Source organism: Meles meles, chromosome 2 (genome assembly GCF_922984935.1).
Source record: "Meles meles chromosome 2, mMelMel3.1 paternal haplotype, whole genome shotgun sequence".
NCBI classification, from domain to species: Eukaryota; Metazoa; Chordata; class Mammalia; order Carnivora; family Mustelidae; genus Meles; species Meles meles.
In genome coordinates this window covers 5,058,787-5,083,861 of record NC_060067.1, presented here as the reverse complement: position 1 = coordinate 5,083,861, position 25,075 = coordinate 5,058,787, and the positions used below count along the sequence as shown (strand labels likewise).

At 34.0% G+C, this 25,075-nt stretch overlaps 1 protein-coding gene across 3 annotated transcripts in view; it reads right to left on the bottom strand.

Annotated features, from left to right (window-relative positions):
- Positions 1-25,075, bottom strand: part of CNOT6L (CCR4-NOT transcription complex subunit 6 like) — a 117,504-nt gene that overhangs the window by 34,350 nt on the left and 58,079 nt on the right. For all 3 annotated transcript variants that reach the window (XM_045994840.1, XM_045994844.1, XM_045994837.1), the window contains exon 5: positions 17,172-17,261. In XM_045994840.1, coding sequence (XP_045850796.1) covers positions 17,172-17,261 — 90 coding nt within the window. The remainder of the gene's footprint in view (positions 1-17,171; positions 17,262-25,075) is intronic.

Genomic DNA, 25,075 nt, shown 5'->3' with positions numbered 1-25,075 from the left:
TTGACTGCTTTTCTCTGAGGGCTCACTGAGGAGTGGGGCCCTGAATTCTCAAGTCCTCCAGGGCCAGAGAATGGGAGGCTGGCATCTTCATTCCCATCCTCCAAAGCTGTACAGAAAGTTTTCAGCCAACAAAAGCTACCATAAAGCACACCCAAGCAGTTTATTGAGCCTGGACTCTGGCAAGAGGAGATCCACCTTAGACAAAGACATTTGAGACTCACTGTAACAGGTCCCCTTCCCCAGAAGATCAGCAAGAATATCCAGCCAAGACCAAGTTTGCCAATCAATGAGAACTGCTTAACTCCAGCACTAGCAGAGTACAGCACATAGAATTCATGGCCAAAACAATGAACACTGTTATGCTGTAAATAAACAAATAAACGAATTAAAAAAAAAAAAAAAAGAATTCATGGCTTTCTCCCAGTCTTCTTCAGTCTTACAAAGTTTTTTTTTAATTTTTTTTCTATTATTTTATAATATTTCCTCTTTCCTATTTTAACCATCTTATTAATCCCTTTTTAAAAATCTTTTTCTTAATTTTCATCCTTACAATCATATTCTATCCTTTCATTGTATTTAACCTATGTTTTGTATTTATCTGTTTTTTTTTTTAAATATTGGAATACATTTTCTTCTAACAGACCAAAATATAACCCAATCTAGTATAAGGCTTTATTCTAGTCTCCCGCCTGATCACATTCTTTTTTTTTTTTTCCTCTTTTTTCTATCAACCAACTTCTCAATTCCTTTTTTAAAATCTTTTTTATTTTCATCTTTACATTCATATTTCATCACTTCATCGTATTTACCCTTATTTTTATATATATGTAAGTTTTTCTTTCTTTAAAATTTTCATAGGCACTTTCTTCTAACAGACCAAAACACACCAAAGATCTAGTATGTCTCTCTGTTCTATTCACCAGCCATCAGGCTGTTAGAAAAAAACGTATCCCAAAATTTTAAAGAAAGAAAAACTTATACAAAAAAATAGGTCAAATTTCAATGAAGGGATAGAATATGACTGTGAAGATGAAAATTTTAAAAAGATTTTTAAAAAAGGAATTGATCAGATAAGATGTTCATTAAAATAGGAAAGAAGAAAAATTCAAAAAATATATATATATTTTCCCCCTTTCTTTTCCCACCAATTTCATGTCTCTTCTGACCTAGCTAGTGTATTGTTCTGGGACATTGTTACCCTTTTAGAACATTATGTTCTTTCATTCATATACTCTTCTCTAGACAAAATGACAAAAATTGAAAAAACCTCACCTCAAAAAAAAGGCAGTACAAACTGCCAGGGATATAATCAATGTGGACAATACTAAAATGTCACAACTAGAGTTCAGAATGACAATTACAAAGATACTAGCTAGGCCTGGAAAAGACAAGGCACTAGAGAATCCCTCTCTGCAGAAATAAAAAATCTAAAATCTAAGTCAAAATCAAAAAGGCTATTAATGAGGTACAATGAAAAATCAAAGCTCTAACATTTAGAATAAATGAGGCAGAAGAGAGAATTGGTGATAAAGAAGACCAAATGATGGAGAATAAAGAAGCTGAGAAAGAGACAAAGTACTGGACCACAAGGGGAGAATTCAAGAGATTAGTGATACCATAAGACAAAAACAGTATTAGAGTAACTGGGATCCCAGAAGAAGAAAGAAAGAGAGGGGCAGAAGGTATATTGGAGCAAAATACAGCAGAGAACTTCCCTAATTGGGGGAAGGAAACAGGCATCAAAATCCAAGAGGCACAGAGAACACCCCTCAAAATTAATAAAAATAGGACCACACGCCATCATCTAATAGTAAAACTTACAAGTCAGTGAGAAAGAGAAAATGATGAAAGCAGCTCGGGACAAGAGGTCTGTATCATACAACAGTTGAAATATTAGACTGGCAGCAGACCTATTCAGAGACCCGGCAGGCCAGAAAGGACGGGCAAGCACTAAACAAGAAAAATATGCAGCCAAGAATACTGTATCCAGCTAGGCTGTCACTGAAAATAGGAGAGATAAAATGCTTCAGGACAAACAAAACTAAAAGAAGTTGCAAACACCAAACCAGCCCTGCAGGAAATACTGAAAACAGTCCACTGAGCAAAGAGAGAACCTAAAATTACATAGACCAGAAATGAACAGACAATATGCAGTAACAGTCACCTTACAGGCAATACAATGGCACCAAATCCATATCTTTCAGTAGTTATGCTGAATGCAAATGAGCTAAATGTCCCAATCAAAAGACACAAGGCATCAGAATGGATAAAAAAAGCAAGACCCATTAATAGGCAGTCTGCAAGAAACTCATTTTAGACCAAAGACACCCCCAGATTTAAAGTGAGGGGGTGGAAAACAATTTACCATGCTAATGTACATCAAAAGAAGGCTGGGGTAGCAATCCTTATATCAGACAAATTAGATTTTGAACCAAATGCTACAAACACTATTATAAGAGATACAAAAGGACACTATATCATACTTGAAGGATCTGTCCAACAGGAAGATCTAAAAATTGTAAATATCTATGCCCCTAACATGAGATCAACCAATTATATAAACTATATATAATACATATATTATATATAATATAATATACATAATATAAATATAAATTAATCTACAAAATCAAAGAAACACATTGACAATAATACAGTAATATCAGGGGACTTTAACAGCCCCATCACTGATATGTACAGATTATCTAAGCAAAATACCAACAAGGAAAAAAAAGGCTTTAAATGACACAGTGGACCAGATGGACATCGCAGATGTATTTAGAACATTCCATCCCAAAGCAACAGATTACACATTCTTCTCTGGTGCACATGAGACATTCTCCAGAATACATCACATACTGGGTCACAAATCACGTTTCAACCAGTACCAAAAGACTGGGATCATTTCCTGCATAGTTTCAGACCACAATGCTTTGAAAGTAAAATTCAATCACAAGAGGAAAGTTGGAAAGAACTCAAATACATGGAGGCTAAAGAGCATCCTACAAAAGAATGAATGGGTCAACCAGGAAATTTAAGAAGAATTTTAAAAATTCAAAGAAACAAATAAAAATGAAAACACAACTGTTCAAATCCTTCGGATGCAACAAAGGCAGTCATAAGATGAAAGAATATAGCACTAAAGCCTTTTCCAAATATACAACCTAACCCTTTACTTCAAAGAAATGTCTCAAATATACAACCTAACACTTCACTTAAAGGAGCTTCAGAAAGAACTTCAAATAAAGCCTAAACCCAAAAGGAGAAGAGAAATAATAAAGATCAGAGCACAAATATATATATATATATATATAGACATATATATATATAAATATATGTATAAATATATATAAGTATATATATAAATATATATATAATTAATATAATAAATATACATTATATTTATATACATTTATATTATATATATTAATATTATATTAATATATATTATATATATTAATAATACAATATATATTTATATATAAAACATATAATATAAATGTATATAAATATAATATAAATGTATATATAAATATATATATTTTTTATATATTTATATATAAATATAAATATATTTATATATATAAATATATTTATTTATATATATAAATATAAATATATATATATAGACACCAAAAGAAGAATAGAACAGATCAACAAAACTAGGAGTTGGCTCTTTGAAAGAATAAGATCGGTAAACCCTAGTCAGACTTATCAAAAAGAAAAGAGAATGGACCCAAATTAACAAAATCATGAAAGAGGAGAGATCACAACCAATACCAAAGAAATACAAACAATTTTAAGAACATATTATGAGCAACTATACGCCAGCAAATTTGACAATCTGGAAGAAATGGATGCATTCCTAGAGACATATAAGCTACCACAACGGAGGAAACAGAAAACCTGAACAGACCTATAACCAGTAAGGAGACTGAAGCAGTCATCAAAAATCTCCCAACAAACAAGAGCCCAGGGTCAGACAGCTTCCCAGGGGAATTCTACCAAACATTTAAAGAAGAATTAATACCTATTCTCCTGAAACAGTTCCAAAAAAATAGAAATGGAAGGAAAACTTCCAAACTCATTTTATGAGGCCAGCATTACCTTGATCCCAAAACCAAAGAGCCCATCAAAAAGGAGAATTACAGACCAATATCCCTGATGAACATGGATGCAAAAATTCTCACCAAAATACTAGCCAATAGGATCCAACAGTACATTAAAAGGATTATTCACCACGACCAAGTAGGATTTATTCCTGGGCTGCAAGGCTAATTCAACACCCACTAATTAATCAATGTGATAAATACATTAATAAAAGAAAGAACAAGAACCATAGGATATTCTCAATAGATGCTGCAAAAGCATTTGACAAAGTACAGCATTCTCTTGATTAAGACTCTTCATAGTGTAGGGATAGAGGGTACATATCTCAGTATCATAAAAGCCATCTATGAAAAACCCACAGCGAATATCACTCTCACTGGGGAAAAACTGAGATCTTTTCCCCTAAGGTCAGGAACACAGCAGGGATGTCCACTATCACCACTGCTATGCAACATAATACTAGAAGGCTTAGCCTCAGGAATCAGACAACAAAAAGAAATTAAAGGCATCCGAATCGGCAAAGAAGAAGTTAAATTCTCACTCTTTGCAGATGATACTTTATGTGAGAAACCTCAAGGAGTCTACCCCAAGCTGCTAGAACTCATACAGGAATTCAGTAAAGTGTCAGGATATAAAGCCAATGCACAGAAATCAGTTGCATTTGTATACACCAACAATAAGACAGAAGAAAGAGAAATTAAGGAGTCAATCCCATTTACCTACACCCAAAACCATAAGATACCTAGGAATAAACTTAACCAAAGAAACAAAGAATCTATACTTAGAAAACTACAGAATACTCAAGAAAGAAATTGAGGAAGACACAAAGAAATGGAAAAACGGTCCATGCTCATGGAGTGGAAGAACAAATACTGTGAAAATGTCTATGCGAACTGGAGCAATTGATACCTTTAATGCATTCCCTAACAAAATACCATCAACTTTTTTCAAGGAAATGCAACAAAGAATCCTAAAATTTATGTGGAACCAGAAAAGACCACGAAAATCCAGAGGAATGTTCAGAAAGAAAACCAAAGCTGTTGACGATACAATTCGGGACTTCAAGCTCTATTATAAAGCTGTCATCATTAGGATGGTATGGTACTGGCTAAAAACAGACATATAGATCAATGGAACAGAACAGAGAGCCTTATGGTCAACTAACTAAGCTCTATGGTCAACTGATCTTCGACAAAGCGGGAAAGAATGTCCAATGGACAAAAGACAGTCTCTTCAACAAACAGTGTTGGGAAAATTGGACAGCCACAGGCAGAAGAATGAAACTGGACCATTTCCTTACACCACACACAAAAATAGACTCAAGATGGATGAAAGACCTAAATGTGAGACAGGAATCCAACAAAATCCTTAAGCACAACACAGGCAGCAACATCTTTGACTTCAGCTGCAGCAACTTCTTCCTAGAAACATCGCCAAAAGCAAGGGGGACAAGGGCAAAAACGAACTACTGGGACTTCATCTATCTAAAAAGCTTTTGCACAGCAAAGGAAACAGTCAACATAACCAAAAGACAACTGACAGAATGGGAGACGATATTTGCAAATGACATATACGATAAAGGGCTAGTGTCCAAAATCTATAAAGAACTTATCAAACTCAACACCCAAAGAACAAATAATCCAATCGAGAAATGGGCAGAAGACATGAACAGACATCTCTGCAAAAAGATCAAGAGACACATGAAAAAGTGCTCAACATCACTTGCCACCAAGGAAATACAAATCAAAACCATGGTGAGATACCACCTCACACCAGTCAGAATGGCTAAAATTAACCAGTCAGTAAACAACAGGTGTTGGCAAGGATGCAGAGAAAGGGGAACCCTCCTACACTGTTGGTGGGAATGCAAGCTGGTGCAGCCACTCTGGAAAACAGTAGGTTCCTCAAAAAGTTGAAAACAGAGCTATCCTACAACCCAGCAATTGCACTACTGGGTATTTGCCCCAAAGATACAAATGTAGTGATCCAAAGGGGCACGTGCACCCAAATGTTTATAGCAGCAATGTCCACAATAGCCGAACTATGGAAAGAGCCCAGACATCCATCAACAGATGAATGGATAAAGAAGATGTGGTGTGTGGGGGTGTGGGGGTGTGGGGGTGTGTGTATACACACACACACACTCAATGAAATATCATGCAGCCATCAAAAAACCCATAATCTTGCCATTTGCAATGATATGGACAGAAGTAGAGGGTATTATACATGGAACTAGAGGGTATTTTGCTAAGCAAAATAAGTCAATCAGAGAAAGACAATTATTATATGATCTCACTGATATGAGGAATTTGATAAACAAGACAGAGGATCATGGGGAAGGGAGGGAAAAATGAAACAAGATGAAACCAGAGAGGGAGACAAAACAAACTGAGGGTTATTGGAGTGGACCAGGATGGGAGGGATTGGTTGGTTTGGTGATGGACATTGGGGAGGGTATGTGCTATGGTGAATGCTTTGCATTGTGCAAAACTGATGAATCACAGACCTGTAGCCCTGAACCGAATAATACATTAATTTTTTAAAAATCAAATGATCAATGTCAATAAATAAATAAATAAGTAGGAAAAAACACATGTGAATGCATAATAAAAATTAATGAATTTTATAATGGGGCTTTTATTTCCTAATTTTAAATTTTATAACATCCATGCAAAACAAGAGATTAGAACAAATTACACAGGAAAAAAGAAAGCACTGGTTAAACATTAATTATTACTCAGATATGGTTATCAATACCATTGAACTAAAAGTTACCCAACTATCAGATGAGAGAAAATTCACTAAGTTAAGATTTAACTACACTTTTACTTTTTCCTTTTAAGAACACTGACAATTACAGGACAATTAAATTCAAGTTTGCAGATTTTCCCAGGGAATATAGTGGCTGAGAAATGTATTCCTTTAAAACAAAACACTCTTACCTTTATCCAGCCACAGAAATTTTACCAGAGTATTTATGATCTTTGTAAGTTTCACTTTACTAACGATTTTGGTGTTCCAAAAGCCCATCTAAAGGATGCATGTTTTAGCATCCATACTTTTCACAACGTGGAATGAACATTATTTTGCATAGTCCATATCTTGCCAGGAAAGGAATGAAGGTTATCATAAGATGACAAACAAACCATCCAGCTGAATCAACATATTGAATCCTGGAAAGAATTATGCCTGCCAGGAGTGCCATGCCCCAATTATAATAACTATCTAAAAAATGGAAAGCTCAATATATAAATACAATGAAGTGTAAAGAAGGAACTTCCTAGCTGTTGGGTTCCTATCAGTAAATGGTTAAAAATTCAGAAATCAAAAAATCCTCAAAACAAGTAAGATGATACTAACACTCTGGTGCTTCCCAAAACTTTACTAACATATTTTAATTAATACACCATACTATATCAGTATAAGTAAAGTGCATAGTATTCACCAACAATATCCAAACAGCCAAAAACTTATAAAAAACACTGCATCTCACCAGTAACCAGGAAAAATAAAAAGATGAGAGAGCATGTTTTTAATCCAGGTTGTCCCCAAAATTTTAATATATGCGGAATTGATGATGGTGGTAAGATATGAATACTTGCACATATAGCTGGTATGTGCTACCTCAGAGAACAAGCTGGACCATCTTTTAAAAATCTAAACATCCTTGTCCCTATGACTCAGCTATTTTATTTCCTGGGATCAGCCCTATCTGCTAAGGAAGCATTCGAATAGATACTCATTGCACTATTGTTTATAACAGCAAAAACAAGGGTAAATGACTAATATCCATTTTACAGAAGTCTATGCTATAGTTTTAAAGGATAAATACATGTCTGCCAAAGTGGAAAGCTATACAACTAATATTGAGCAGAAACAACTAGAAAATATATAATGATGAGGCACCTGGGTAGTTCAGTCAGTTAAGCAGATGACTCTTGATTTCAGCTCAGGTCATGATCTCAGGGTCCTGGGATTAAGCCCTGCATTGGACTCCACACTCAGTGGGGAGTCTGCTTGAGATTCTCTCTCTCTATCTCTGCCCCTCCCCCTGCTTATGCATGTACTCTCTCAAATAAATCTTTAAATACATACATAAAGATAAAATAGAGTATGTTTTATTTGAAAACATTTTAAAAACACGCATGAAAAGTAATGTCATAACATTTCTACTGGTAAAATTTTTATATGTAAATGTCGATAAAAATATCTACAAGAACACCCAACTTAAAAGCATGTTCACTTACCATGGAGGGAACATGGAATTAAAGGTAGTGGTCAAAGAAAAATTTTAGTTTTTTACAAGTAGAATAATATATTCATTGTGACATACACTTAAAATTTATGTTTATAAGATGAAACTGCAATGTCAGTGTAGGACAAACCATCAAATAAAAACTGTTTAATAGATATATACGGTCCTAGAAACAGTACTAGAATTTGGATCAATACATAAGTCTGTTCTCATGAACAGAAGAGACAGCAGTTAACACAGTAACAGGTCTCTCAGGATCATACCTAAACCGTGATGAAACAGTAATCCTCCCATTTTTATCTCCCATACAAGCCACACCAGGTGCTAGACAGCCCTGCAACCAGCCCTGGAGCCATGCGGAATAGATTGGGGGCAGGGAGTGGGACAGCAAGAAAATCCTGATCTCTCTGGCCAGTGAAGCCAAAAAAAAGAAGTACAGCAAGTATTAGGTGGGAAATTCACACTTAGTGGAAGTGGTAATCCAACATGCTAATGGCAGTCTCTCTAACAAAGCCCAAGAGAGCCAACCCATCCCACCTCAGTGACCAGCAGCAATAGGCCTGGTTTGCCCACGGTTAGGGTGTCAGCTGAACCTAGAAGAGCCGACTGAGCCCACAGGCTAAACCCAAACCGGGCAACTGCCTGCTAAAACTGAGATCTGATTTTATCAAGAGTCTTCAAACATAACATTCAAAATATCCAGGAGGCAAGTGAAAATCACTCATCATACCAAAGACCAGGAATTATCACAAATTAAAAGAGAAAAGACTATAACAGAGACCAACACAGAGAAGACTCAGATGTTGACAATGACAGAGATTTTAGAGCAGCCATCATAAAGCTGCTTCAAGAGTAATTACAATTCTCTTGAAGCAAGTGAAAAAATAAAAAGCCCAAAGAAGCAGTTCTACTTTTTTGAAAAGATCCAAAGTGAAATTACTCAACTAAAAAATACAATAATCAAAACAACAAAACTCACTGGGAGGGCACAAAAAAAAAAAAAGTGAATCTGAGAATTCCATTTGAACAGTTAAAAGGAAACTAAAAGGGGCGGGGGGGGCGGAGAGAATAAACAGAGCTTGAGAGACCTGTCGAACTGTAACAAAAGTCCAATGAAGACATACAAATGGCTATCAGACACATGAAAAAATGTTCATCATCACTAGCCATCAGGGAGATTCAAATTAAAACCACATTGAGATACCACCTGACACCAGTTAGAATGGCCAAAATTAGCAAGACAGGAAACAACGTGTGTTGGAGAGGATGTGGAGAAAGGGGAACCCTCTTACACTGTTGGTGGGAATGCAAGTTAGTGCAGCCACTTTGGAGAACAGTGTGGAGATTCCTGAAGAAATTAAGAATAGAGCTTCCCTATGACCCTGCAATTGCACTGCTGGGTATTTACCCCAAAGATACAGATGTAGTGAAAAGAAGGGCCATCTGTACCCCAATGTTTATTGCAGCAATGGCTACGGTCGCCAAACTGTGGAAAGAACCAAGATGCCCTTCAACGGATGAATGGATAAGGAAGATGTGGTCCATATACATGATAGAGTATTATGCCTCCATCAGAAAGGACGAATACCCAACTTTTGTAGCAACATGGACGGGACTGGAAGAAATTATGCTGAGCGAAATAAGTCAAGCAGAGAGAGTCAAGTATCATATGGTCTCACTTATTTGTGGAGCATAACAAATAACATGGAGGACATGGGGAGATGGAGAGGAGAGGGAGTTGAGGGCAACTGGAAGGGGAGATGAACCATGAGAGACTATGGACTCTGAAAAACAACCAGAGGGTTATGAAGGGGCGGCAGGGGGGTGGGGTGGGGTGGGAGGTTGAGGAACCAGGTGGTGGGTAATAGGGAGGGCACGTACTGCATGGAGCACTGGGTGTGATGCCAAAACAATGAACACTGTTATGCTGTAAATAAACAAATAAAAATAAATATAAAAAAAAAAAAAAAGTTCTATGACTCGTATCATCAGAGTCCAGAAGGAGAGAAGAAAGAACGTGGGCTTAAAAAGTATTTTGAGATAATGGCTAAAATGTCTCAAATTTGGTAAATGACATAAACCTACAAACTCAAGAAGGTGAACAAACTTCAAGTAGAATAAATGGAAAGAAATCCACACGAAGAGACATCATAAACTGCTGAAATCCAAAACAAAAACAACAAAACCAAAAAAAAAAAAAAACCTCATGAACATCAAAGAGAAAAGACACATTACCTATCAGGAAACAATGGGTTTCTTTTCTGAAACCATGGCAGCCAGAGGAAGTGGTACATTTTCAAGTGCTAAAAGAAAGAACTGTCAAATCACAAATTCTGTATCCTGAAAAACTTCCCTTCAGAAATCAAGGGGAAACTGAGGCACCTGGGTGGCTCCATCAGTTAGGTGTCTGCCTTTGGCTCAAGTCATGATCTCTGAATCCAGGGATCCAGTCTCTGCTTATCAGTGAGCCTGCTCCTCCCTCTTCCTCCCCCCCCCCCCCCCCCCCCCGCTTGTGCTCACTTTCTTTCTCTCAAATAAAGTCTTTAAAAATTTTTTTTTAGGGACGCCTGGGTGGCTCAGTGGGGTTAAGCCTCTGCCTTCGGCTCAGGTCATGGTCTCAGGGTTTGGGGATCGAGCCCCACATCAGGCTCTCTGCTCGGCAGAGAGTGCCTGGGTAGCTCAGTCATTAAGCATCTACCTTTGGCTTGGGTCATGATCCCAGGGTCCTAGGATCCAGCACTGCATTGGGCTCCCTGCTCTGCCAGGAAGCCTGCTTCTCCCTCTCCTACTACCCCCTGCTTGTGTTCCCTCCCTCACTGTCTCTTTCTATCAAATAAATAAATAAAAATCTTAAAAAAAAGAAATCAAGTGGAAATAAAAATGTTATAAAAGGAAAACCATGAAACTTGTTGCTAGCAGACCCGCCCTTAAAAAATGGCTAAAGGAAAGCTCTCTAAACAGAAAGAAAATGGTAACAGAAGAACTGGAACATCAGAAAGGAAAGAACAAGCAATGAGTAAAATTAGGGATGAACACAATGGATTATCCTCTCCAAGCCTCTTTAAAATGTATCTAATGGTTAAAACACAAATTGTAACATCTGTGTGATACTCTGTGTAGGTAGAGGAAAGATTAGAGACAATTACATTTTAATAAAAGTGGGGAGTGTGAAGGCACATAAATGGAAGTAAGGCAACAATAATGCACTTTAGCTGATAAAACACCACTATCAGGAGACTATGCTAAATATGTATATTGTGATATCTAGAGCAACACTAAGAAAAGAATTTCGAATCAGAACTCTAAGTTTCAAAAATAGCATAAATAAAACAATGTAGAATTCTAAAAAAATGTTTAAGTCACCCCCAGGAAACCAAGACAAGATAAAGTAAGGAGGAACAGAGGAAACAAACAGAAAACAACTTAAAAAATGGAAGACTTAAGTTCTACAATCAATAATTACTTTAAATTAAATTATCTAAGTATACAAATTAAAAGAGCAGAATCCTGGCAGGACAGATATAAAAACGTGATACATGGCTCAACTGTATATTGTCTACAAGAAACTCATGTCAAATACAACGACATAGTAAAGTTGGAGGAGGATGGAAAAAGATACACCATGCCAGTATTAAACAACAACAAAAAAAGCAGAGTGGTTATATTAACAGCAGCTAAATCAGACTTCAAAGAGCAAGGAAAATACTAGAAACAAAGAAGATCATTACATAATAATAAAAGTTTCAAACCACCACATTAGAATGTACTAATTCTAAATATGTATATACCAAACAATATACCTTCGAAACACACGATGCAAAAACTGACATGGCTGAAAAGAAAAATACACAAATCTACAATTACAGTTGGGAATTTCTACACTATAATGTCAGTATTTATAACAGCACTAGATAAAAAAATTAGAAAAGATAAAGAAGAATAGAATAGCACCCCCAACTAACATGATCTAATTTAATTTATGTTTAAAGAATCATTCACCAACAATAAAACAAACCCCAGAAAATTTAAAAGAACTAAAATAATGCAGACTATGTTTTCCAACTGGAATCAGACAAGTATAAAAGAAAGAACAAGAAATTAAACAACATGTTTCTAAATAATCCATGAGTGGAAGAGGATGTCTCAAAGGAAATTTTTAAAAATACATCAAATAGAATGAAAATACAACATATCCAAATTTGTGGGGTACAGCTAAAGTAGTTCTGAGAGGAAGAACTATAATGCTACATGCTTGCATTTATAAAAAGGAAGAATTTCAAATCAAACTAAGTTTTTCCTTCAAATAAGAAAAAGAACAAAATAAAACCAAACAGACAGAAGGAATTACTAGGATATAAGGAAACAGAAAGGTTAAACATACAAGAACAGAAAAAAGTATACAGTGCAAATTCTACCCAGAAAGAACTTGCATAGCTACATATTTTCATTAGTCATATTAATATTAAAGTAATAAGAATAGCATCAGGAGCTGATAAAACACTTCAAATAACCAGAAAAATGAAACACATGAAAATATACCCTCATTATATGTAATTAAAAAGAAATACTAAGAACAAAGAAAGTGATTACATAATGATAAAACAATCAATCCTTTTGATCCCTGCAAGAGCTATAAGAAATAAACAAATCTACAAAGGGGGAAATTTTAACACAGGTCTACAAATAATGAATAAAAACAAAGTACCAAGTATATATGTCTTATTCAAACAATGAACAAACTTAAACTAATATTTATAGAATATAATACCAAATAACTACAAAATGCATATTCTATTTCAGTGCATCTTAACATTTAGAAAAATTAAGCATATGCTGGCTAATAAATAACACATTTTAAAAATTTTGATCATTTAGAGTACTCTCTGACCACAATGAAATTAAGCTAGGAATCAATGACAAAGAAAACATCTCCCCTAGAAATAAAGATACTTCTAAATGATTCATCTAAAAAGAAATGATGAGAGCTATTAGAAAATATAAACTGGGTGCACCTGGGAGGCTCAGTCGGTTAAGTGTCCGTCTTCAGTTCAGGTCATGATCCCAGGGTCCTGAGATAGAGTCCTACACTGGGCTCCCTGCTAGGCAGGGAAGTCACCGCTCCCTCTCCATCTACCTCCCCCCTGCTCTCCCTGCTCTCACTCTCTCAAATAAAATCTCAAAATATATATACAGATATAAAGTGGATGATAATAAAAATAATACAAATTAAAACTTGAAGGATGCAGCTAAAAGCCATGTTTAAAAGGAGATTTATAAGTAAATACTGTGAGAAAAAAAAGAAAGTCTAAAAGTTAATGATTTAGATGTTAAGAAGTTAGAAAAAGAACAGCAAAGGAAACCCAAAGAAAGGCAAAGGAACAAAAATTTAAAAATCACTGATATTAAAAATAAGAGCACACCAATAAAGTAAAAATTGGTTCTTTTTTCCAAAGAAAATATCAATAAATACCTGGACAAGACTATGCATGAAGGGCAACATAAATAACTAATATCTGGAATGGAAAGAGACATCCCTATATATCAAATAAACATTAAAAGATATTCTGAACAACTTTATGTCAATAAATATGAAGATTTAGATAAAATGGACAAATTACAAAAAAACACAACTTTCAGAAACTGATAGAGAAATGATGAATCAGAACAGTACTATAGTTATTAAAGAAATTTAACCAGTAATTGAGAATTTCCTTCAAAGAAACCCCAGACTCCGATGTATTCTATAAGACATGTAAGAAGTAAGAATACCTTGGGCACCTGGGTGGCTCAGTTGGGTAAGCATCTGCCTTCAGCTCAGGTCATGATCCCAGGGTACTAAGATTGGGTCCTGCATCTGGTTCCCTGCTCAGTGGGGAGCCTGCTTCTCCCCCTCTCTCTGACCCTCCCCACTTTGGACCCACACATATATGCACACACATGCTCTATGTCAGATAAATGAATAAAATGTTTTTAAAAAACCCCAATCTCAAATACTCTTTCAAATAACAGAAAATAAACTTTACAATGCCAGTATAATCTTTTTATTAAAACCTGACAAGGATGGTGAAAAAAGAAAAATATCAGCCACTCTCACTCAAACTCACATGTGAAAAATCCTAAGTAAAATATTAGCAAACTGCATAAAGGAATACATGAAAAACTTTATTACAACCTATTTGAATTTATTTTAAGAATAAAAAGGTGGTATAACATGAAAATAACCAATGCATTACCAAAGACAGAAAATATGTCTTCATCTTAACAGAGAAAGAGCATTTGAAAAATTAAACATTTGTTCATATTAAAAAATTAGAAACTAACAAACTAGAAACAGAAGAAAACTTATTAATCTGATAAACTTCCTTAACTTATATAATGGTGAAGTTCACATTTAGTTGTAATTAATAAAAGCTAATAAATTTTGAAATTAGACAAATTATCACTACTTTGAGTTACCATCTACTGGTGAGCTTAGCAAGTGCAATAAGGCAAGAAAAAGAAATAAAAGATATACAAGAATTAGAGAGTAATAAAAGTGTCATTATTCACAAATTATACAATTATAGAAACTGAAATAAAAATACATTAGGATTAAAAAGAAGTTAGCTAAGTGGCTCAGTATGTATTTACCAAAGGCATTTACAAGTGTTCAGCAAAGTATATGAACACCAATAAATATATAAAACCCAATTATGTTCCATAAATAAGCAATAATAACCTTATTAAGATTCATTTCTGAAAAGACGGTTTATGAGGCCATCAAAAAGTCAATACCTAGCCTGGGTGATGGACATTGGGGAGTGTATGTGCTATGGAAAGAAAAATAAAATAAAATAAAAAGTCAATACCTAGAAAAAATGGAATAAAAAATGTGAAGACCACTACACAGAAACCTAAAACTCAATAGCGGGAGAGATTAGAGAAAGCACAATAAATCAAAGAATATTCAACACTGTTAGATTAGAAGATCCAGTGTTGTAAACATGTCAATTATTTCCAAAGCAATCTATAGATTCAATATATTCTCAACCTAAATCCCTATCTTTTGGGGAGGGGAGAAATTTGAAAAGCCAATTCCAACAATTTTAATGAAAATACAAGGTAAAGGAAGCACGGGCCTAAAACTAGCTTAGACTTCAGAATCAAGTCAAGAGGGAAGACCCAGTCTACTGAATCTTAAGACATTTTATAAAAATACCATAATTAAAGACACTGTTATACTGTCGTAAAGACTACTAGAAATGAACGGAGGATACAAAACATCAGAAATAAACCCATACATACAATGAAAATTTATGACAAAGATGGCAATTAAAAGCAGTAATGAAAGGACAGTCTTTTCAATAAGTGACTCAAGGTCAATTTAACCTCTATTATGGAAAAGTTATAAAAATTGACTCCTGTGTTACACAAATTTCAATTCTAGGAAGATACTAGCTTTAAATATTACAAGTGAAAGATGGAATGTTTAGATACAGGAAAATATATCCTTGAGCTTGAGGTAGGGAAAAATTCTTAAATAGCACACAAAAGCAATGCCATAATAGAAAAGATCAATAAATTCAATTCTTTAAAATGTCTTCTGTTCATCAAAAGACAAATTAAGAAAGAGGAAAGGCAAACAACAGCATGGGGGAAGATACCAGCAATATATACACCAACAAATAACTTGTATCTAAAGCACTGAAGAACTCCTTAAAAATTACACACACATACACCCATATCAATGGATCAAATGGCTACATCTATTTAGACAATGGAGATATGTATTTTTAAAGCAGAAAGGAAATAGTGTACACATACATAGCTAAATTAAACTTTTAGCCATATATTGTTAATTTTTTATTGAAAAGACTTGTTTATTATCTCTCTCCCCCCAAATTTTAGTCTTTATAAAGCCAAAAAATGCTAGATGACATTAATTTGGTTTTACATTATTGTAAATACTACTTTTTTAAAAAATGTATATGTAGGTGTCTTCTATGATGGAGAGAGAATTAAAAAGAGTATATGTTCTGTAAAGGAAGATTAAATTTCACACTTTTCTTTAAAAAATAGGGGGGTATAGACAACATACTGCGATGAGGGCTTCATGTTAGAATCTAGATTTCTCTAGCTCTGTTTCAGGATTCTGTATTTTAGAAAGACATTATTCTAAGAAAAAGATCTGAATTTAAGCATCTACATACTTCTCCTCATATTCTGAGTACTTAAGCAAAAAAAAAGGTTGTGTCAATACTTAAAAGATTTCTTACAGAGAAAACTTCCCTTTGGAATACAACTAATTTAGTCAGACGTGTTCTTAATCAAAATCCTGCTCACAAAATCTCCACAACTGTGTAGTGAATCAAACTGTAATTTCATGCACAAAAAGTGTGTACAGTGTATGTGATCCACGTAATCTCCATCAAATTTAAATAATTAATAACTACATATTTGTGATCAAGAGCAAGACAATCTTGGGTTCACAGCTCTGGCATATATCAGCTGTATTAACTTGGGAAAATTAATTTATTCTCTGAATCTTAGAACTTGTATGTGTACAATATCAGTAAAAATTTGGACCTCTTAGATTCTTGGGAAAATTAAATGAGATAATTTAACTAAAGCTCCTAATATATTGCTTGGTAAATAGAAACCACTCAGTATATGAAAACAGTGTCCCACTACCATGGGATACAGTTAACAAAAGAAAATCTAAAAAAGCTATTAAAAAAAAAAAAGCTTAAAGAAAGCTTAAAGAGCATTTGACTTATTATCTAGAAGGAATACATGTAGAGTTCACTGACTGATCATTAAGAGTTACCTGCAAGATTGTCAAGCATGAAGTTCAGTAGCTTTCGGGTTCCATCTGGGTCCTGGTATAAATTGAGAATATCCTGTGATAAAGGATTGCCTAAAGCAGAATACAAAAAAAAAAAATCTGTAAGACAGACAAATGTACACAATAAAATACTAATTTTGTAAAGTGAATTTTAAAGTATTTAATCTGTTACATAAATTTAAAGAAATTATGTGAATCTAAAGAAATACTTTGAGATAGTCATAAAACTTCAAAAATGTTCTTTCCAGATTTCAGTGTTTATACTATATACTTACAATTTACGTTTGCCAAAATCACATATATAAACATATATACTAATGTTAAGTCAATTCTGAAGTAATATCACAATTCAGCACCCTGAATTAACCTTTATAAGTTCTATTTTATCTCTGAAGACAATATTCTAACTGAAAGACAAACAGTCCTATATGAAAAAGAATGAATGCTATCATTTAAAAAAAAAATCTCCTTTTTTTCTTCCTAGTTAGAATATTTATATTACATATGGAGAAAGGAAGACATTTCAAGTGAAAGGAAAACCAAACACAAGTTGGTAAAATATGAGAGGAAAGTAAGAATTTTTTCATGATGGTGATCAGGAATATCTGAGTACTAACAGTACAGATGTATCAAATATTAAAAAAACAAACAAACAAGCTATTGTTAAGTCTATATATTCCCTTAAGAAATAAAAGAGGAATTTGTTCAGACAGGCATGCAACAACAGTCTTGCAAACAGATCTGAAAAGACAAAAACCATGGAACTTCCAGAAACAAAGGTTTTAACTACTGAAGCAAACAAAATCTTCAACACACACTCAGCAGAACAACTAAAATTTTAAAATATTGACCAAAAAAGGGAGCCTGGGTGGCTCAGTGCGTTAAGCCACTGCCTTTGCTCAGGTCATGATCTCAGGGTCCTGGGATCGAGTCCCGCATCGGGCTCTCTGCTGAGCGGGGAGCCTACTTCTCTCTCTCTCTCTCTCTGCCTGATTGTGATCTCTCTCTCTGTTGCATAATTAAATAAAAAAAAAAATATTGACCAAAAAAGTGACAGAAAAATGTAGGGTACTTGGAACTCTCATATTGCTAGTAGAAGTATAAAATGCTCCAACTGTGGTGAAAATCTGGTTGGCAGTTTCCAAATGACTTGAAAGAGAAAAATGAAATTTCCTGGTGTGACAAAAATGCCTATATCTTAAGGTAGGCAGTGGTAACACATGTGTATACTTTTATCAAAATCAGGCACAGTGCATACTAAAATATTGGGATATTTTACTATATATAATTATAACTCAAAGTACTAGGCGGGGAAAAAACTATGATCAACGAGCTAAGCAGTACATCAGACACAACTAAAAATAAAATTAGTGAACAGAAAAAAGTACATTCAAAGAAACTACCAAAAATGCATCACCAAGAGTCAGAAAGATAAAAAGCAGGAGACAGTAATAGATATGTTAGATAAGAAATCTTAACATATATTAAATTTGAGCTCTAGAAATAGAGAACAGGAGTTGGGTCTCTGGCTCAATATATAAAGAACTTGGAAGTTAGTCACTCCTGTCCCCACAATTGAAGTCATAAGGCAAACTGCTGCCATGAACACAAACAAGCAGATACAGAGAATCACAGCCGAACGGCAGCAAAAGTCCAGATATAGGAGCCCAGGAATAGAACTAGGATCAACGGGCACACTTTAAGTCATAAGGGACAAATTGCTGGAGCTTTGGAGAAAATTAGCTTGAGAGTTAAAAAAAAAAAAAAAAAATCAAAGGCACACAATCTTAGGAGCCTCCAACAGTTCCCTGAGTTTTATTTCCAAGAGCCCCACTAGGTTTTTAAAATAAAAACTGGAAAAAAAATCCTCTTGTGTTTCTGGGGGCAAAAATGCTCCCATTAACAAGTCCTGCATGCAAGGAAAACTATTTTAGCAGAATATAATCAGGTCAGTTTTTACCATTTAATCTCAAGTAAATATCCAACACTCCAGCCCCCTCTAACCTGACCTGGGGAAGAGAGAGTAGGAAGGAACAGACCTACCTCAAAGACCCATTAAAAGACTGAGACCTAATCATAAAACTACAGGACTCTTCCTCTCTTTCCACATCTTAAAACCGCTTGAGTGTTGCTCCTGTGTAGTAAGATAATTATGGTAAACTGAACTACGAGCCTCAGAGTCTCTAGGAAAACCCAAATGCAACAACCAACAAAGGAGATAAAAACAAGAAAACTGAAGGAAATTTTAGATTCTGACACACAACAGCAGAACAATAAACAATGGCTAGTCTAAGTCCTAGCCAGAAAGAAAGTTTGGAAAGAAGGGAGAAGATGCGGTTATTTTAAAAGAAAAAGGCAACAAACTTTCAAAACAGAATTTTTTTTTTAAATGACTAAACTGACTGAAGAAGCACAATGTATACAAAGTAGTATATGAAAGGATTTCATTTTACGTTGTACTGCAAACTAGAGAATGCCAATTGCAAGCAGAAAACTTTAAAACCTATTAGGAAAAATAACTAATTACTTAAAAACAAAACAAAAACATGGTAATGGCAGTAAAATCCATGAGCAAGAATGAAGCTGGAATACAGTGGAATAGTATTTTCAAAGGCTGCAAAACGGTGTTCCAGACTTCAACACTCCTCCACTAATTATCAATAAAAGAAGTAACAAACAAAGTCAGTAAAGATGGAGATCAGAAAAACACATAAACCAACTTGACCTGATATTTATGTAATACTGAGGAAAATATACAATCTTTTCAAGTGTACACAACAGTCGCCAAGACAGACCATATTCTGGTCCAGAAAACAAACTGTAACATGTTTTAAAGAAATGAAGAGCATACTGATCATTAAAAACTATGAATCAACAACAGAACTAGAAAATCTCCAAATATTTTAAAATTAAATATCACACTTCTAAGTAATCCATGGCTCAAAGATAAAAATAGATAAAAATCACAAAAAGTTTTAATTAAAATGAAAATACATTACCAAATTATAAGACGAACCTCAGTACCTAGAGAGAAATTTCTAACATTAAATCCTTATATTGGAAAAAATATCTAAAATTAAGGACTTAACTTCCATATTAAGAATCTTAGAAAAGGGGCATTTGAGGGCTCAGTTATTAAGCACTTGCTTTCAGTTCAGGTCATGATCTCAGGGTCCTGGGATCGAGCCCCCATTCAGGCTCCCTGCTCCACGGGGAGCCTGTTTCTCCCTCTCCCACTCCCCCTGCTTGTGTTCCCTCTCTCACTGTGTCTGTCAAATAAATAAATAAAATCTTAAAAAGACAAAGAATCTAAAAAAAGAAGAGCAAATAAACTCCAAAGAAACCAGAAAGAAAAATAAAGAGCAGAAATCAATAAAATTTATAACCAAAAACAAGAGACTACTACTGAGCCTAAATATGATACTCTGAAAAAGAAAATTGATAAACCTACATTTGATCAAAAAAAAAAGACACAACTCATAAATATCAAGAATTAAATAAGGAATAGTCCTTGAGGCATTAAGACAGGGAATACTAAGGAAACTTTGTTCTTAAGTTCAACAACTTAGAGAAAAATGATCAAATTCTTTGAAAGAAAATACCACACATCACTCAAAACAAAATAGAAAACTCAGCCAAAAATGGCAGAGTAAGGACCTCCAAAAATCTGCCCCTTCGTAAGAGCAAATGGCAGAATATGGGTAAGGTAATTGTGGAGTTTGACTTCTTCTGGGCCCTCACTGCCAAGGCAGCCTGGCAACCACTGAAGTAACCAAGATGAAACTAGAGCCTTTCAAAACCTGAATCTCAAAACTAGCCATTATCTGACTCGTGTGCTGGTAGTTCCTTGACTCCTGCCAAGTCCTAAAAGCCTTCTACCTGAAGTGGGAGAGGGTCTAAGGGCACATACATCTGTGGAAATCATTACTGGTAAATGATCTAACTTATGGCTGTCTGAGGTCACTGAAACACGTAAGGCAAACAAAAGACTAAATACTTAAAAGGAAAAGCTTTGGAGTAAGATGTCAATAAGGGCTTTATAAAGTTCTGACATATTCCAGGTTATCTAGAAAACCATAAATGTGGGCAGCTTTGCATATGCTTAGGAAAGACCTAAAAACAGTCTAAGTTCTCACTTCTTCCTGATCTTGAGGCTGTGCACAAGTCAGAATCTGAACAGTGAACTGGATAGATTTCAATGCCTCAGTCAGTAGAATATGTAGCTCTTGATCTTGGGGTCATAGCTTCAAGCCCCATGGTGTGTGCAGAGATTACTTAAAAATAAATCTTAAAAAAAAAAAAGAAGAAAAGAAAAGAAAACTATGGAGGCCAAAAGGTAGGAGAATGACATATTCAAAGTGCTGAAAGAAAAAAATTGCCAACTAAGAATTCTGTATCTAGCAAAAATATCCTTCTTAGATGAGGGAAAAATTAAGACATTCCCAGATAAACAAAAACTGAATGAGTTTGTGACTATATCAGTCCTACAGAAAATATTAAAGGGATTCCTGGATGGTAACTTGAATCTGTATGATAAAAATAAAGAGTACCAATAAAGATAACTACATAGGTATCTATGATGACAGTATAAATATAATTAGTGGTTTTATCACTTTTCAATCTAAGAGACAACTACATATAGCAATAATGATAAATCTATGTTGATGGCCACACAATATACAAAGATAATACTTATGACAGTAACAGCATAAATGAGAAGTGAATGGAGTTATATAGACGTGCAAAGTTTCTTTTTTAACATTACTGAAATTAACTTGATATTAATCCAAATTAAGACTACCATAAATAAGATGTTACTTGTAATCCCCAGGGTAATCACTAAAAAAACAGTTCAAAATAATATAGCAAAAGAAACAAGGGAATGAAATTGGCACTCTGGAAAATATTCATTTAACACGAAAAAAGAAGGCATTAATTGAGAAACAGTGGAACAAGAAGGAACTAAGATACAGAAATAGCAAAATGTGATGAAAATCCTACCTTATCAGCAAATACATTAAGTATAAGTGGATTAAACTGATTAAAATGCAGAGATTAGCAAAATGAATAAAACAATTTTATGCTATCCACAAAAGATACACTATAGATTCAAAGACACAAATAGACTGAAAGCAAAGAATAGAAGGTATGCCATGCAAACAGAAAAGAGGGAAGTAGCTATACTAAGAAAGCAATAATCTCAATGTCCTTTACCTGTGAAAGAAATTGAGTTAGTAGTTAAAAACCTTTCAACAAAGAAAAATTCCAGGTGCATATGGTTTTACTGAAAAATTCTATCAATCAGTTAAGAAAGCAGTAATACAAATGTTATGCAAACTCTTCTAGAAAAAAGAAGTGTTAGTTACACTTTCCAACTCATTTTATGAGGTCACCAGTATTCTGAAATCATATCAAAGACATTTTAAGACAATGTCTTATGATCACTAATGTATATCTTCTCAACAAAACAGTATATATTTAGACACATATGAGTATATATATTTAGATATACACTAGTACATATATTTGGCATATATTTAGGTAATACATTTCAATATATTAGAATGAGAATACATAATGACCAAGTCAGTTTTAAAATGGGAATAGAGGCTGGCTCAAGATCTGAAAATTATTTAAGTAATTCAACATATAAACACAATAAGGAAAAAAAGTTACAAGATCACCTCTTAGTCTCACACAAAGTATTGGATCAAATTCGACTTGCATTGATGACAAAAACCTTCAAGCAAAAATTAACTAGAAGGAAATTTATTTAACCTGAAAAAGCATCTACCAACAAACTTGTCACTAATATAATTAATGGTAAGAGACTGTTTTTGCATAAAATTGAGAACAAGGCAAGGACACGCACTGTCATCACATGTATTTAATACTCTCCTAATACTTTTGCCAATGTGATAAGGCAACAAATTAAAACAATATGTATCAGAAAGGAAGAAATGAAACAGTCTCTATTCACAGATTAAAAGTTTGTAAAAGTTTACAGATGTTGCAAGAGACCAGGTCAATGTATTTAAAAAACAATTGTATTTTAGTTCTATAGTATCAATGAATAAGTAGAAATTCAAAAAGCAAAAGTATCAATAAGTATAATATAGCAAAATATTTATAATATTTTAATAATATTAATTATTAAAATATTAAAATATTATTTATTAATAAGATAAAATATTTTATTAATATTAATATTTTATAATTTAATAATTTAATAGATCTGCATGCTGAAATCTAAAAAGCATTAAAGAAATAAAGCAGACCTGCATAATTAAAAGATATACTGTATTAGCAGATTGGAAAACACAATCTTAAGTCCTAAGATTAAGTCCTGAATCTCCTCAGACTGATCTATGTGTTCATCACAATCCTGAAAAAAGGATTTTTAGCAGGATATTCTGCAGAAATAATAAGCTGACTCTATAATTTATATGGAAATGTAAAGCATCTAAAGGTATAAAAGCAAATGTGAAAAATAATCACTAAGTTGGAGATCGCATGCTACACAACCACAAAGAGTAATATCAAAAGGTAGGACAGTCTGAACCCACATTAAAAACAAAATAAAGTCAGAATGGATTTTTTAAAAAAGTCCAGGAATGTCTGGAAGGCTCAGCCGATTAAACACTGGACCCTTGATTTTGGCTCAGTTCATGATTTCAGGGTCCTGGGATCAAGTCCCAGCCTGGGCTCCCCCTGCTCAGCAGAGAGTCTGCTTGTCTCCCTCTCCCTCTGCCCCTCCCCCTGCTTGAACACACACTCTCTCTCAAATAAATAAATCATAAAAAAAAAGCAAAGTCCAGCTATATACTATTTGTAAGAGATACACCTAAGCATGAGTACACAGAAAGGTTGAAAGTAAACAGATGATAAAAGATATATTAGACAAACATTAACCAAAAGAAAACTTGCACAGCTGTAATATTAGACAACATAGACCATAAGATGAAAATACTTAACAAGAGAGGAAGAGGATCACTACCCAATATCAGATTCTATTTGCCAGAAGGTATAGCAATATATACAACACAGCAAATATACAACAATATATAGGTGTACATGGTATACCTAATAAAATAACCTCAAAGGATATAAAGCAAAAGCTGAGTAAACTACATAGGCAAATTAGCACACCCACAATTTTAGTGGATATTTTAGCATTAATCACCTTAATTACTAAAAGAGCAGAGTCAAAAATTTGTAAAGATATACAAAACCTGAGCAACAAATCTGATCTAAAGGACAAATATATAGACCTATGCCCAACAATTAGAAAAACAATATTCTTGCAGATGCAGTAAAACATTTACAAAAATTGATCACATACTAGATCATATACTAGATCACATATTAGGTCATAAAGTATGAATCAATAGATGTCAAACAATGGATTCATACAGATTACCCTAACTGCCTATAATGCAGTTAACTTTAATGCTAACAATAAAAAAAATATATTTAAAATCATATATGGATGGAAATGTTAAATAACTAATGGGTCAAAGAAGATATGATAACCTATATTAAAAGTACTCAGGCCAAGACAAAAAGGAAAATACTTCATATCAAAATTGTGGGATGCAAAAACAACAACAAAAATAGCCAAATAGGCACATTTATAGCCTTACTTAAATGCTTACATAAAATAAGAAAATCTAAGTATAAACTAAACCATATATCCAACTTAAAAAGAGAAAAAAAGGAAATTTATATCTAGACAAAACAGAATAAAGAAACACAGAAATGAACCAGTTTTTGAAAAATAAAAGACAACATTGATTCAATGGAAATAACATAACGGACAAATCCTGGGGAGGCTACATCAGAAAAAATAGCACAAATAAACAATCTTAGAAATGAAGAGGGGTGAT